We start from the raw sequence: 16,107 nt of genomic DNA, 5'->3' as shown, positions 1-16,107 counted from the left end.
GTAAAAGCCCTCAAGGACGTGGACACAGGCCTCTGCCTGAGTGTCACGACCCACGGCCTCCCTGCGCTGGTTCCCCCCGACCCCCGCGTGACAGCCGAGGCAGGGGCTGGTCTCCCCTCCCCTCGTCAGCCTGGCTCTCGCCACCACACACCGCAGGTCCTGGCCACCCACGCTGGTTCTGTCCTCTAAATCGGGGGTCTCTAAACGCCCAGTCCACAGACCAGCACCGAAGCGTGGCCCGTTAGGAACCAGCCGCACGGCAGGAGGCGAGCAGCAGCGAGAGAAGCTGCATCTGCATCTGCAGCCGCTCCCGGCGCGAGCCTCGCCGCCTCAGCTCCGCCTCAGGTCCTCAGGCATCACATTCTCACAGGAGCCGTGGTCCCTGATGCCACCACGGTTGGGGACCGCTGCTAAAGTCACCGCGAACAGAGAACTAGCGGGTGCGCAGAGGAAGTGCAGGCTTAGGGCCCGTCGAGCCTCCCGTCACGGCGTTTTCATGAGCCGGCCGTCCATGAGCTCGCCCTGTGTGCTTCCGTGTAAAGACACCTAGTTCGCAATGGTGTTGTCAACGGCACTGTCACTCGCCCCCGGGCAAAGCTGGCCTGACACGTCTCCGCGAGGCACAGCGCCACCACTCGCGCTTAGGGGCAGTCGACGGCATTCCGCCCTGCTCCGGGGACTGCCGTTCGAAGCTGCCGTCGACTGCTTTACATGCTTATCACCTTCAAGGATGGACCGCCGGACGTCCCCTGGGCACGTTAACTGTACGGAAAAAATCCTGCACGACTGGCTAATAGAGATTCGTATTACTGAGTGTTTTTCTGTTTAATGAAGTCATTCTGCTCGATTCAGAAGGCAAAGAAAATTGAGAAAAGCTCAATGCAAGAAAGTAAAAGTGGCCGTCGTTTCCTTTATAAAAATACGAACGTGCCGGGTGCACAGCTCATTCAGCCGTTCGCTTAGTGTTTTCATGATTCCATCTGGCCGCACTCTCCTCCTCTCTGACCCAGTGACTCCCGCGTGGTGCGCGGTCTCCTCAGCGCCGTAAGCACGTCACACCTGCGTTCCGGAGCGAGGCTGCGGCTGCCGCTCACACACGGAAGCCTGGAGGGACTGCGGCGCCCGCGGGACCCTGGTCCAAAAGCTGCTGCCGTTTTTATATATCACTTCCTATTCTATAAAAACGTTTCTACCAATTTTTAAACAGCTTTTTTACCAGGATCGTTTTGAATAGCAAAATCACCAAGAGTCACACGAACGAGAAGCCCTGGCACTGAACACACCGTGTAGGGGACGTGTGCACGCAGTGAGGACTGACGGGGGCACGGCGTCGCCCCCTTCCGCCCCCCGTGGGGACCGGCGCAGGCGGCCCCAACTTCTGGTGCTCTAGCGAGCGGCACCATCAGGGAAGCTGTTGGCCAGACTCGCCACCAGGGGGCGCCAGAGACCAGCCAGTGTTCTGATTCACCGCGGCTCTGAAGGCCAAGGTCACGAACGCAGCGTGACTCCCTTTTGAGGGTAGGCGGCTTGGTTTGCACTTCCTTCCCACACCCCACCCCGCCTGCAGACACGCTCCACGACGGAGGGCAGGTCCTTCCAGTTTGTGTCCCCGGTGACTCGGGGACAGGGCATGCTCCAGTCCCAGCGGACATCGGCTTTCACCTGAATGGAGACCCGAGGGCAGTGGGACATTAAGGCACACAGAGCTGGGAAGGAGACAGCCTGCGTGTTTCAGGTCCGGAGAGGGGGCTGGTGGCCGGCGGGCATCAGGGCCACGGGCAGCCAGCGGAGGGGCGGGCGGAGGCGGGCGGCGAGACGGGCCTGTTTAATGACAGCCTAGATGCCCACGGCAGGGGTGAAGGGTCCCCTGGGCCTCGACTGACTGCATCCTTCTCTGAAGCGAAGTGAGACCGCCTGGCGTACGGCGTCACCGCCTGGCGTACGGCGTCACCGCCTGGCGTACGGCGTCACCGCCTGGAGTACGGTGTCACCGCCTGGCGTACGGTGTCACCGCCTGGTGTACGGTGTCACCGCCTGGTGTATGGTGTCACTGTCTGCTGCATGTCAGAGCCTGGCACTGGTGTCATCACCTGGCGTACAGCGTCATCGCCTGGCATACGATGTCGCCGCCTGGCACACAGTGTCACTGCCTGGTGTATGGTGTCACTGTCTGCTGCATGTCAGAGCCTGGCACTGGTGTCATCACCTGCCGTACGGTGTCACCGCCTGGCGTACGGTGTCACCGCCTGGCGTACGGTGCCACCGCCTGGCGTACGGTGCCACCGCCTGGTGTATGACGTCAGCACCCGGCACTGGTGTCACCACCTTGGTCTGGTGGCACCACCTGGCATGTGACGTCAGTGCCTGGCAGCGGTGCCTCCCGTGACTCTCCCCATCCTCTGTTATTTCTCCCTCCAAATGGGATCCGCCACGCAATATTATTTTTCCTTGAAATGCTCGGTTTTCTCTTAAAGAACGTAAGCCGCCGGGAGCATCTCGTGCAGGCCCCCGGCTCCCCGCGCCTCGCCGCCCACTGCATCTCCTGTGCCCCGTTCCGCCTGAAGAAATTCCTGTGAACGTCCTCTGTTGAAACTTTGTTTTCATTGGTTCCAGCCACGTTTGTCATTGCTTGTTGAAACGAGGTTTTCCATGGCTGCTGTAAAACCTTCGTCAGATGATTCTGATTCCGGGGTCACCGTGCTGTAGGCATGTTGCTTGTCTTTCATTCAGCTTGGTACCTTCCTGTTCTTGGTATTATAATTCTTTATTGAAATTTGGACATTTCGAGTATTTTGTATTAAGTTTCAGATCCCTTTAAAAGGTCCGATAAGATTTATAGTGTGGTAAATGCATAGAACGAAAAGGGGAAAAATGTAAGAACTACAGACAAGTGAAAAGGTGGACTTTGAAAATTTTTAGTGTAGTCAGTGGTTACCTGTTCGGAGAGATCACATCTCCCGTGATCACTGCCTGGGATGTCAGCATTTCGACCCCAGTGACACAGGGGGAAAAGCAAAAGAAGCGAACGAAAAAGCCAAAGCAGCGGTAGGTTAGGTTGTTTGAATAAATCTTTGTTTACTTCGTGGGGAAAAGACCGGGTTTAGAAGCTTTTACTTCTTGACCCTGGGACTCCAGCCGTACTGCGACCAGCTGGGCACGGAGTGAGCCAGATGCCTTCTCATCCTTGCGATGTTCCCCAATAATCAGCCGAAACAAAAAAAAAACTGGAGTGCCCACAGACGCTGTTGTTAATATTCATCAAAATACGGATAATTCGGACTATCCCTAAAGCTGAAAGAGAGGGAGTCTCAGTCAAGTGACTATTTACGGGCTGGGTAAAGGGTTTCTTTGAAAGTGGCTTAAGTATGAAAATTAATGTGATTTTCTTTTAGTACAAACTGAACCAGTCACTGTGGCATTACGCTGTAATACGTTGTAAAAAATAAATATGCTTACAAGCACTTGGGCACCTACATGAAAATAAACTGATATAGTCTAATTTTGCAGCTTACGGAGATACACTATTCTGGTATTTTAAACTCCCAAGGGGGCAGAAATGAATTCTGTCTCTTTTAAACCCCAATGCCAATCTGGTTTAATATATAAAGTTAATAAATATCTCAAAGTGATGATGAGGAAGGTGATAAAAATGTCACCGCTACTCATTTTTTTCAGGTACCTAGAAATCATTTATCTGTGCCTTTACTGAGTGACATATGATATATTAGACCTGGAGATGGATGACTGATTATAAGATAAGTCACTTTGACAGATCCTTTTTAGCGAGGAACGTAAACTCCAATATAATCGTATTTGAGACAGAAAATGCTAACTCGCCGAATGATTATTATTAATTAAGATTACTGATATTAGTTATTAAGGATTACCACCCGCGCCTCTACTCTCCCTCCTTTGTTCCCAGCTATTATTTTGTTATTCATTCAACCAGTAGTTATTGATTACTCAGGGAAAGAGTCACTTTTTTAAAACTCTGCCCTAGAAATCTAACATTCTGTGGTAAATGGAAAATACACCAAAGGTTAGTGAGCTCTGTGGCGTGTTGATTAGGAACGTGAACCAAGAGGAAGACGAGTCAGGCAGAGGAAAAGGGCACGCTGGGCATTTCCAGACGGCGTGACCAGGACGGGAGCGTTGCAGCAGAGCGCCTGGCTTTGCGAGGGACAGCGGGGCCTTTGGAGTCACAGGGGCAGCAGTGGGACGTGGCGGGGACCAGCGCCTGCGCCGTGGCAGGTTCTGGAAGAACGTGGCCTTGACGACAAGCCACCAGATATCAAGAGGCAAAGTCCAAGACTGGGTTTACTTTTAAACCCACTGGTCGAAGCACAGAGGCCGGTAGCCCGGGGGACACTGTGAGCCTACTTGGGGTGGGGGGGCCGGGCCAGGGGCTGCAGACACTATGGCTGGCGAGGTGTTCGAGATGCTGCTTGGGCATCCTGGCGGGGCTGAAGAGTGTGTGGGGCCCCAGGGGGGTGCAGGAGGGGGGAGTCTGTGTGTAGATGGCGTTGCAAGCGTGAGACTAGATGAAGTCACCCAGGACGTGAGTGTGGATAGAGGAGTCCCTGATGGAGGGCATCCCAAAGCTAAGACGCCGCGTCGAGGAAGAGGACCCTGCAGAGGACGGGAAGGGGTGGCGAGGAAGGCGCGAGAGACCAGAGCGGCGGGACGAAGCTCAGGGACGCCTCGGGGGCGACCACGGGGGCGCGCGAAGGGGGTCGCTCTGTCCATGGACCCTGGAATCTAAGCCGGGGGCGAAGAGAGGCGACCCCGGAGTGACTCCGAAGAGCAAACCGTGTCCAGCAACTTTCCCCGAAGAAGAGGCAGAGGCGGCCGCCCACCCAGACTGGAGGCCGAGCCCCTCCCGCCGCCGCCCGCGGGGCCCCCGAGGGACAGGGACGAGGGACGGGCCACTCGCCTCGTCTCCGGGAAGTAGCGCCAGTTCCTGTTGAGGCCCTCGAGACTTTGCATGTCCTCTGACGTCAACTGGAAATCAAACGCCTGTCGGAAACGAGAAGGCGAGGACTCACCCTCCAGACACGGCGGGGAGGGGGGATTTTCGCGGGCTTCGCGAGGCAGCGCGGGGCCCGGGGTCCCGCCCAGCAATCGCCCTGGGAGGCCGCGACTCCCACCACGGTCGTGGTGCTGGCCGAGGATCCCTAGGGGCGGCCGAGCCCACACCTCACTCGAGTCCGTCCTTCATCCTGCAGCTGAAGGAATCAAGGGGCGACTCACAGAGCCACCGAGAGCGCCGCGGGCCCGGGGTGGGCGAGTTAAACGCCGGCTGGGTTCGGCTCGCGTGCACAGAGCCCGCGAGGGGACAGGCTTCGCCCCCACGCGCACGGCGGCCGCCCTGGCCCCGCACCTGCAGGTTCTCCCGCATCCTCTGCTCGTTGAAGCTCTTGGCCAAGACCACCAGCCCCCGCTGCAGCTGGAACCGCAGCGCCACCTGGGCCGGGGTCCGCCCGCGCTTGTCCGCGATGGCCTTGATCACGGGGTCCTGCAGGAGAACCGGGAGGTCCTTGCTTACCCTGGCGGGGGGGGGGAGGGGGGTACAGAGACGCTGCGTGTCTGAGGCTGCACATCCATTCTCGTGGGGCCGCCGGCCCAGGCTGAGGGTTGGGGGGCTAATTCTCTAGAATCTTCCTTATAACCCTCTGGCTGTCTCAAGGTCCGGTTTTGCTTCTTTTGGTAAATGCAAAGGGCAAGAGAAAGGCAGACAGGGAAACTCGAGCACTGCTTCGTTTTGAAACATTTCTAAGAAATTCAGTAAAAGATTGAACGAGAAGACAAAATTGCTGCCTAAACTAAGACCCAGTAATAACTCCCACCGTACTCCCCGAAGAGCTGCGGTATAGGGATTCGCTGTCTGAAAAATGCTTTCGATCGGCCCTCCGCCCTGCCCCCGATGCTCAGAGCTCGCACGTCTCTCTTCCTCCTGACGAGGAAAGAACCGAAAGCTTCGAAGGCGGCTGCTCGTCTCGCGTCACTCAGCCGTCGAGCGTCAGAACCGCGGCCGCGGCTTCCTCCGTCACCCCTCGGGGCCGAAGCCTCTGGTCCATGAGCATTTCGATCAGTGACGTTACGGCTCAGCAATGAGTGTCCGCGATGCGGGCCAGGGAGGGGCTGACGAAGATGGACTATTCCTGGTCCCTGTCCGCACGCCCCCTGGACAGCCAAGGAGAGAGCCTGGCGGGCGCCGCGCGGACGGCCAGAGTGACCCGCAGAGCCCATTACCACGTCTTCCCCGAGTCGGAGCCCAGGGCGCCGTAGGCGACCAGGACGATGTCCTTGGACCTGCAGAAGCTCAGCAGCTGGCTCTGGTTGAGGTATGGGTGACACTCCACCTGCGGAGTGCCGAGCAGAGCAGACGTGTGGGACTGTGGGGCAGCAAGGCCCAGTCTCCCAAGAGCGCGAGGCGCTGCATGGCACTGCTGTCAGGCGCACTTGGGGGGTGGGGAGGAAAGGGGGAGGGGAGGGGAGGAGGAGGAAAGGGGGAGGGGAGGGAGGGGGCGTCCGGGCCGGGCCAGGTGTCGCGCTCACCTGGTTGCAGACGGGCTTGTACTGGAGCCCGGGCTTGTTCAGGATCAGCTCCAGCTGCCTGCAGTTGAAGTTGGACACCCCGATGGACCTGGCGAGACCCGCCTTCTTGCACGCCTCCATGGCCTGAGGAGGAGGTGGCTGTGAGGGGTCACGAGTGGGGGCGCGGGGAGCCTGGGGGCTGGGGGTGGGAGATGCTGTGAGACAGCAGGGAGAGGAAGTCTCGAGAGGCACAGGTGGCCATGAACGGGGCAGGGGTCGACCAGGTAGGAGGGGAATGAAGAGTAAAGGATGGATGGAAAGGTGGGTAAGAGATGAGAATGGAGCGGCCAGGCCAGAGCGCGCGGAGCCGGCGCGGCCCTGGGCCCGAGCGCCAACCCCCCCCCCCCAGCACCCTCAGTTCCTCGCGGGGCCGACCCTCCCGGGGGGAGAGACCGCGGCTCCACCGATGTCACCTCGCTGTGCGGAGTCCTCAGCGCGCAGGTGGATGGGCTGGGACCCGCCTCCGCCCCGCGCCGCCCCCACCCCCGGGGGCCCCTCTCACCTCCCACGTGGCACGCAGGTCCACCTGCTCGGAAACGACTCTGCCCTGTGCGTCCTTCGGAACCATCTCCTCCCCAGGCTGAAACGCAGAGGAGAAGTCGCTTGGGGCCCGCGGACCGTGAGGCAGTCCTCACTCTTGGAAAAGAAGCGTGTGTGGCAAATACACGGTCTAGAAATGTTTTTTTAGCTCTGAAGCTTCGATAAATACTGTCTGTGCCGAGGACAACCCGGGACACCCGGGACACCACCCCAGGGGAGCTCGGGGGGCAGCCAGGGCTTTGTAAGCTCCTCGGTCCTGGACTCCTGGATGAGGTCACACGAGGGAGTGACATGTCGGCAGCTCGGGGCTGTCTTCCCCTCTTTAAATGTCCTCCACCTCAATGAGCCACGTGGGGACGGTCCCCAGACACGAGCGGCCACGGGGTTGAGGTCCAGGAGCACGGGGCCTTGGAGATACAGGAGTGAGGTCGAGACCGGGGAACTCTCGCCACCATGGGGCTGGAACAGCAAACTCAGATGGGGGTGGTCACAAAAAAAAGGTGGGGGTTCCTCAAAGCATCATGTATGTTTCTTCTCGTTTCCACAGACTACATCCCCTCTGTTTTCAGCTTCAATTCTTAAATCGATAACCAGAGTAAAACAATTTCTGCTGACCTTCAAAGCTACTGGAAAATGAATAAGGTAAAGATCTACGTAGCTCAGCTGAAGTTTCTTCAGGGACATTTCCAGGGAGGTTCGGACCAATTCTGGACGAAGAAAAGTGCTCCACACCTGCAGCGATCGAAAGTGGGATTATTTCTTTACGGCTCCTCAGGAGAGATTTAATTAAAATAGCAAATAACCATCCAGAACCAGAACCCACTTAGAGTTGATGGCCAGCAACAAACCACCCCGTGAAGCTCGCGAGCTCTTTACCAATTTTGCGAGATTACTATCTCTCCTTCATGGGAAGGAGAAATCAATATTTATTGACCAGGTAATAGGTTGAGATATGACGGCTAAAGTTCAGAGAGGTTAAAAAACTTTTTTCTGTTAAGAAATTTCACAACATCAAATCTATAGACTATTAAGGAACTAAAACTGGTTATTAGTTTCCAAAAACTAAATGGCATTACCTCATACCTCAGGTTAGAAAAGATTAAGTCACTGAGTCCAAACCCATTCCCAAATTTTAAAGAATATGATAATGACAGCTGTCTAATAACAGCATTTAAAATATATTAATTTGTTTAGCATTTAAAATATATTAAATGCCTTTTTAAGAGTTTTATATGTACTTTTTATGTGACACTCCTGAAAATCCTATGATGTAGACACTATCTTCATTTCACGGCCTGGGAAAAGGGGGTGCGGAGGCGCGGTGGGCCTGAGTCCGAGGTCGCCACGTAGCAGGATTCGGACGCGGGAAGTCTGGCCGCGGGAGCCGCGTCCCGGCCGGCAGGCCCCCAACCAGCCCCCCGGCTCGGGGTCTGCCAGCCGACGCGCGTGGGCCGAGAGGGGGCAGGTGCCGCGGCCGCACGCGGAGCACCTTCGTCGTGCAGAAGAGGTCGTCCCTCGTCACCGCGCCGTCGGCCATCTTCTTCTGGAGGGCCCGGCCGATCGCCTTCTCGTTCTGGTATATGTAGGCCGTGTCGATGTGGCGGTAGCCGGCGCTGATGGCTCTCTCGGTGGCCTCTTCCACGTCGCTCTCCGTCACCTAGGACGATGTGGAAAGGTGAGGGCCCGCTCGATTCAGGGAGGGCTGTCGAGGGAGCCTGCGGCTCGTCTGGGGCGAGGCGGCTGGAGGTGCCAGCGCTAGAGGCGGCTTCCAGCCAGCGGTGGACGCTGACAGCTGACGCTACAGGGGAGAAGTCCCGCTCGGGCGTGGCTGCCAGCGTCCGAGGGGCGGACGCGCGCCGGCGTGGGGGAGAGGGGCCACCGAGTCCCGCGAGCCGCCGGCGGGGGCCCGCCCTCTGCCGCCTCGTCTGCAGGCCTAGGCCGTCTGGAGGCTGTTTAAGTCCCTGCGATCGCTTCCCTCCCCCTCGCCCCCTCGACCTCGCTCCGTGATTAAAAGGTCTCGGATGTCTTTTCACGTTTTTCAACTCCGGGTGGAGATTCGCTGGCTGTCCGCAGGTTGAGGGGCCAGATCAAAGGAAAAGCAACACTCACACCACCGTCCTCCACAGCCACGCCGCGTGGCGCGCGTGAGGGGCCCGACCCCACGACCTCCCTCGAACAACCGGGAACTTCACCGAGAGCCTCCGAGCCCCTGCTGCTGGGACCGGGCCACGCGTGACGTCCAGCGCCCCGCGCCCACAGAGACTCGCCCAGCGCACGGTCCGAGCCACCTGGCCTGCAAGAGGCCATCCCCATCCCTACGCCCGGGCCACCGGAACCCTCTCAGGCGCGACTCATGTCTCTCTCTCTCCAGGTCCTCTTGCCACTGAGACGTCCCTGCGTGTCCCGCGCATGCGGCGCACAGGGACAGCTGGACGTCGGAAGTCACAGGAAAACGTCACCACGGGCAAACTGGCTGCGGTGATCCTGACCACGGGTTTCATTCCCTCCACTCTGTGTGAAATGGCAGGGGAGAGTGACGGGCACGGACCTGCTCGTCCTTGGACTGCTGAGTGGGGACCCCCGAGTGGGGACCCCCTTCCCTGTCCCTTGATCTGGCCACTCCAGGTGTGGTGCTCGGAGCAGCAGCAGGCCCCTCGGGAGCTCACTGGGACTTGGGCGTTGGTGCCTTCTCCTGGACTTACAGGGTCAGAACCTCTGTGGGTGGGGCCCCCAAATTTGCATTTCTAACAAGACCCCAGGGTATTTACGCCTATTCAGATTGAAAAGCACTGACTTACTGCACAGAAATCACCTAACCCGGGGAGAAATCCTACAGATTTTAACGCATCTTACAAATGAGGAAAGGGAGGCCCGTGTGGACCTTCCAGATTCACAGGGTGACGGGCTCTGATCGGGACCCTGCCTGTCCCCTGCGTCCCCAGTGCCGCCGTAATCACCTTAGGTGGAGCAGAGGTGCCAAATCCCAGGACGGGAATGACGTGTCCGTCGGCCAGCCTCTTGGAAAGGTGTTTTCCTAGACTCATCTTCGGGCACCCTTCTGGCTAAACAAACTGATTTTCTTTATTGAGAGAAATCTGCAGAGGGAAGAAAACGGTGCGACTGCTACTTTTAGCAGCTTTAATGAGATATGAGTCAGATAGCATAAAATCACCTCTTTTAAATTATAAGATTCAGTGGCTTTTCATATATTCACAGAATCATTTCCACTAGACCACCGTAGAGCATTCTCATCGTCCCTACAGAAACATCGTCAGCGTTAGAAACGGCTCGCACTGCCCCCTCCCTCCAGACACTGGCGACTACTTTGTGTCTCTGTAGCTCTGCCTGTTGTGGGGATTTTACGTGGACACGCTCACGCCCGGGGTGGCACTTGGTGACTGCCTGCTTTCGCCTAGCGTGGTGCTTTCGAGGTCCACCCGTGCTGGAGCGTTCCTCGAACGCAAGTACTTCATTCGTTCTTATGGCTCAACATCATCCCTTTGCAGACAGGCGATCTACCAGATGCGGAGTTCAAAACGCTAGTAGTTTATAAGGATGCTCGACGAACTCAGAAAAGAACGGATGAACTCAGTGAGGACTTTAACAAAGAGCCAGAAAACACCTCAGAGGGAACCAGTCAGAAACGCAGATTGCCACCGAAATCGAGAGCACACATCGGGGAACCAACAGCCTAGATGGAGCAGAGGATCGAATCAGTGACTTAGAAGACAAGGTAGAAGAAAACACCCCGTCAGAACAGCGACGAGACAAAGGCATCCAAAAGGAGTATGAAGATGGTTTGGGGGGCCTCCGAGACGACGTCACGTGCACCACCATTCGCATCACGGGGACAGCAGAAGAGAGAGAGCAAGAACTGAAAACTTATTTGAAGAAATAAGGATGGAAACCTTCCCTCACCTGGGGAAGGAAACAGACGCACGAGCCCGAGAAGCGCAGAGGGTCCCACACAAGACGAACCCGCAGGCGCCCACGCCGGGGCACCTCCTCCCGAAAACGCCGAAGGTCAGAGACAGAGAGAACCTTCGAAACAAGAGAAAGGCAGGCAGTTACCTGCAGGGCGTCCCCTCCCCGAAGGCCGTCAGCTGACTTCTGCGCAGACACTCTGCAGGCCCGAGGGGCTGGCGCGAGGCGGTCAGTGATGAAGAGCAAGGACCTGCGCCCAGGTGACCCCACCTGGCCAGGCTATGGCTTAGAACTGAAGGAGAGATGGAGAGTTTCCCAGACGGGAAAATGCTGAGAGCGAGAGAAGCCCTCGTTAAATCATTAATCAAATGTTACGAAAGAAAAAATAAACATGTTCGACTCTATAAAAATTAGCTTGAGAGTTAAAAAAAGTTAAGACTTAAAACTATATTAAGCTTCAAAGTCCATATTAAAACTTTTGCATGCAAATATTTAACAGAGTTAATAGGCAAATGATAAATTTGGAGGTTGCTTAAAAACCAGATGAGAAGGAGCCGATATTTATATCCTCGAAGAGCTCGTAAAAATTGAAAAGGAAAAAACAAATTAGTTGTAAAAAGTTGACTACGGTTTCGAGGAGACTTTAGACAGAAGAAAAACCCTAACGGCCACGAGCGCCGTACGAGGTGCCGAGATGCACCCGACGTCGCTAGGAAAAAACGAATCAGAGTAACAAAGAGATTTCAGTTTATAGCACTCCGATGGGCAAAAATAAATATAAACGAGTCACATTCTGTACTGTGGGTAGGAAAATATTCTCACAGATTGCAGCTAGGTCCGTGCAACCGAATTTGCAACGCAATCCGGCGACAACTCTGGAAATGAAAAGTTCGTAAACTCTTTAACCTCCAAGTCTTGAGCTCACAGAAATTAGAGCTCCCACAACGTGGCGCACATCGGGTTATTTAAACGGTGCTGGGAACCGAGTAAACGCAGGGGCATCACGGGACGATCGCGGCGCGTTCGCTCCAGGCGGCATTGGCCACGCTAGTGCACTTGGGCTGTCCATGCGCCAAACAGGAAGGAGCGTACAGCTGTCCCCCACTCCGCGGAGACACATTCGGAGACCCCCAGTGGATGCCTGAGGTCGCGGGTGGCATGGGACCCTGGACATACTGTGAGTTTGTCCCCTACGCATGAGCCTACGATGAAGTTTCGTTCATAAGCTAGGACAGTGAGGGCTTAACGACAATGCCCAACGATTAAACAGAACAGTTGTAACGACAGACCGGAACGGAAGTTATGGGACGTGGTGTCTCTGTGTCTCAGTCCCTTGCTGTCCTGAGCTCCCCCTCCTTGTGAGGACTGAGAGATGGAGCACCTACATGGTGAGGGGGAGACGCTGGTCGGGGGGGTCCACGGCCGGCGCGGGCCGGAGCAGGGCGGCCCGGGTCTCAGCGCGCTGCTCAGGCGGCGTGCGAGGGGCAACTTACCCGCTGCTCAGACCACGTGCGAGGGGAAGCTTGCGGGCCATCACCTCTGGGATTTCCCCGTGGTGCTCCCAGACCGCGGCTGGCCGTGGGTAACCGAAACCACGGCCAGCAAAGCCGTGGATGAGGGGGGCTGCTGTGTCGGGGTCCGGGTTTGCTAGCCATGACCACACCTTCCACAGGTCACATAGGTCTAAGACGAGCATGAAGAAAATTTCGGAGGCGCTTGCTAAGCTGTCAACATTCACCCCTTATGATGAGGGTTGCGGAAAAGGGTCTAGTGGAGAAGAAAAAAGAAAATCTCAGCGAAAGACATGATAATTTATGTGTTCATTTAAAATTACACATTTATGATTTTTCTTTATATGCAGCAAAATTAAATCAATGCAGTACGTGAACCGAATTTCAGAGGCAACGGCTGATAACGCGCTCAGTATGAGGGAGGAGTGCGTGAGCTCGCGGCTGGTCCCCCGTCCCCGGAACCGGCCCCGCAGCGCCGCAGGGGGACGGCCTGCCGTCGGGGTGCGGGCTCGGTGCGAGCGCTCCGGACGCTCACGTCGCCGAGGGTGTGCGGACACGCCCGGCCGTGGCCGTGGAAATAGACGCACGGCTCAGAGCAGAGACGGCCGCCCAGGAGGCCGGGGGTGGCGCATCATGCTCGCTGGCCTTTCGCTGTCTGCTCTGGGAGACCGGCCGGCTCGAGGGGGCCGCCAGCGCGGCCTGCTGGCCTCTCCCCTCAGCCGCGGTTGAAGTCGCAGACCTCGGATGAGAGGGAGCGTCCGAGCACAGTTGTAAGTATCTGAGAGGAAGGACACGCTCACCTCTCAAGCTCCTTGGCGAACGCGGACCCTTCTCGAGATGTGACGCCGGGCCACGCACCTGCTCCCCAGGCACGCGTCTGAGTCTGACCTGCAGATTCAGGACCGATCCAGGCGATACGTCCAGCGGCGGAACGCTGACCGTCCTGAGGCGGATACGGAAAGGCCGCCGCTCACCGGATGGCAGCCGTGGACACCGCGGTGGACGCCGGGCCGCGTCGAGCGCAGCAAGGGCGAGGAAAACGCGTCCCCTCGACGGCCGTAGCTCGTGCCGACGCGTGCGGAGCCCCCTCGCCTGCCTCCCCTTTCCCCCCCTCCCCTCCGAGTCTGCGACGATGGGCTGTGGTCCCCGAGGCGTCACGGGACAGTGCTGGGGACTCAGCAGAGGTCCCAGGGGTCCGCCGTGCCACACTCGCCCTGCCCGCGGTCACGAGGAGCGCAGGCAGGAGCTGCCCTTCCCGGCCGACCCCCGCTGGCGCGTCACGCCCGGGTTCTGAGGCTGGCTCAGGCAGCAGAGTGCCTACAGGTGCCGAGCGTCCCGGTGTTCTAGCTGAAATGTCCCCGTGTGCCCCGAGCCCGACAGCATCGGGCCGGAGCGTCAGCCCGAGGGGGCCCCGCTGGGTTCCTGACGCCTGACGGGCTTCAGACTGCTCCTTGGCTGTGGCTCTCCCACGGGGTCCGTGGTTTTACTGAGGGGACCCCTGCGCGATTCCCTCCGGCTCTCCGAGGGGGCTCGCCTGCCTCCAGCCGCCGCCCGCCATGCCTCGGGCCTCCCACCGGTCCCTTCTCCCTGCTGCTCAGAGGAGGCACCTGGGCTTTGAGGTCGCTCGGGCTGCGTGCAGCTCCCAGGCTTCAACCACGTTCCTGCGGCGAGCCCAGCCGCCACGGACTGTCTGTACTCACACGTTCCCGGGGACAACACTACGGCCACCAGGGCTGGTCAAGGGCGAGTGTTCTCAGGCCGGTTTCCAGGGGAAGGACGAGATGCGGGTCGGGGGCCCAGGGCCCGCTGGCTCCAGGCGAGAGCAACGCCCCCCAACCCCACCCCCCGCCTCCCGAGGTTTAGTGGAGAAACCCGCTGACAGAGAGGACTTTGGGTTCTGCCTGAGGATTCAGACATCCCCCAGGGACACAGTCGGCTGAGCAGGAGAGGGCGAAGGGAGGCTGGAGGAAGTCCTGAACACAGAAGGGTCAGGTGTCACGAGGGCAGGGGAGCAGAGGGCGCCCTGAGGCAATCGCGTAAAACATGCTGAGAGCCACAAATAAGTAACCGCTTTCACCCGGCTCCTCTGGCGCCAGCCGGACCCTCGGAGTGCAGAGGGCAGCAGACACGTGCTCGGCACGGGGCACGTGGACCCGCAGCCAGCCGCACTATCCCTACTAGACAGTGACCCGCGTCCTGCAAAGAGTTCTCCCGCGTGAGCGTGGGTGATCGCGGGCTCCGTGTGAACGCTGGAGAGTGGGGGGCTGAGGGCCGTGCGGGTCGAGGGTCAGAACCACGTGGCTTTGGACGGCGCGGAACGTTGGGGGGGGCGGGGAGGGGCGCAGGGCAGGAGATCCAGGTGCTTTGGGGTCCTGGGAGGAACGTGGGGAGGGACACACACCTTTAGGGGGACAGTTCTGCAGTTTCGATGGCAGCATCTGACGACATCCATAGCCCGCCGAGCTAAGTGGAACCCGCTACCGAGTCGCGGCGCAGACTGGCTTCTGTCTCATCGGCAGAACGTGTCCCCAAGGCAGCCGGAGCACGCGGCAAGCAGGAAGCGAGGCCCTCGGGGCTCACTGCCTCTGCCGAGCCATCTCCGTTCCAATGTCGCCTGATGCCACCCACAGCCGACCCCTTAGTGCCCATCAGGCAGTCGACCCGCAGTGGCCACAGACTCCGAGCGGCCTGGCCAGGTGTGGGGCGCGGGGGAGCCGTGAAGGGGGAACCGTGGCCTCTGGTGGCTGCTCCGCTTAGGGCGCAGCCAGTCAGGAAGAGCCGGCTCACGCTGGCTCTAGGCCCGCAGAGGGTGTTACCTCCACGCGCAGGAGTCCCGAGGGAGGGCCCGCTCCGGGGGCCGCTCGCCCCTCCCCTGCGCGGCTTTGGCTCTCCCCGCCCCCCCCCCCCCCCGTGTCAGCATCGCCCGTGGGCGGGTGAGGATGGGGCGGGCGGCGGTTCATTGTCTCATCACGGTGGGACACAGGCCGCTGAGCGGAGCGGCCGCCTGTGTTTAAAATGCCCTTTTCAGAAGGAAGTTAGAGGCGAGGGGCGCTCTCCCCGCAGCCCCCCGCCCCCGACCTCGCCCCCGACGCCGGTCCTCACCGGCCAGATGGGGCACGAGTCCTCTGCCCGAGGCCGCCCACGTCCGGGGCGGGAGAACCGCCGGGAGTGACCTCCGCAGCCTTCCGCGGAAAGACGAGTGTCCAGACGGCGAGCGCCTGGGCCTCCGGCAGCACCGGGACGCCGCCGCGACGGTCTCGGGGTGTCCCCAGCCTCGGCCGCGCCCGGGACCCACCGCGGGAGCCGCGTGGGCGGCGGCGGGGGCCTCGGCGTCCTGCTGAGCGGGCCGCGATCGTCTGGCCTGTAGACACCTGTCCCGGTGACAGGTGCGAGGACAGGCTCCTAGGGGCGGAAAAGCCTGGAGGCCGCCCCCCCACCCCGCCCCGCAGCAACTCTGGTTAAAGGGGAAACGCAGAGACGATGACTGGAGCCCGACCGACTTCCGGGCCTTCCTCATTCACCCCGACTTGAGTAT

At 59.0% G+C, this 16,107-nt stretch overlaps 1 protein-coding gene across 5 annotated transcripts; it reads right to left on the bottom strand.

Annotated features, from left to right (window-relative positions):
- Positions 1 to 2,380: 2,380 nt before the first annotated feature.
- LOC107501638 (aldo-keto reductase family 1 member C3 homolog) lies at positions 2,381 to 14,522 on the bottom strand. 5 transcript variants are annotated; one of them, XM_036228223.1, is made up of 14 exons: positions 14,273 to 14,515; positions 13,373 to 13,515; positions 12,555 to 12,828; positions 11,209 to 11,353; positions 10,095 to 10,232; positions 8,627 to 8,794; positions 7,753 to 7,869; positions 7,100 to 7,177; positions 6,559 to 6,681; positions 6,253 to 6,362; positions 5,941 to 5,953; positions 5,381 to 5,515; positions 4,934 to 5,016; positions 2,381 to 3,291 (listed from the first exon to the last, which is right to left on the bottom strand). In XM_036228223.1, exons 5-14 carry the CDS (start codon positions 10,179 to 10,181, stop codon positions 3,249 to 3,251), a joined length of 957 nt encoding a protein of 318 aa, XP_036084116.1. In that variant the 5' UTR covers positions 10,182 to 10,232; positions 11,209 to 11,353; positions 12,555 to 12,828; positions 13,373 to 13,515; positions 14,273 to 14,515; the 3' UTR covers positions 2,381 to 3,248. The 5 variants fall into 5 exon arrangements, 4 of the variants coding, with proteins under 4 accessions (XP_036084116.1, XP_036084114.1, XP_036084115.1 ...); XR_004953168.1 differs by having other exon boundaries at positions 3,258 to 3,291; positions 5,847 to 5,953; positions 14,273 to 14,522; XM_036228221.1 differs by lacking the exon at positions 5,941 to 5,953 and having other exon boundaries at positions 2,382 to 3,291; positions 5,381 to 5,546; positions 14,273 to 14,513.
- Positions 14,523 to 16,107: the final 1,585 nt, after the last annotated feature.

This window comes from Rousettus aegyptiacus, unplaced genomic scaffold (assembly GCF_014176215.1).
Source record: "Rousettus aegyptiacus isolate mRouAeg1 unplaced genomic scaffold, mRouAeg1.p scaffold_m13_p_10, whole genome shotgun sequence".
Classification (NCBI taxonomy): Eukaryota; Metazoa; Chordata; class Mammalia; order Chiroptera; family Pteropodidae; genus Rousettus; species Rousettus aegyptiacus.
This window is presented reverse-complemented; position numbering and strand designations above follow the sequence as displayed.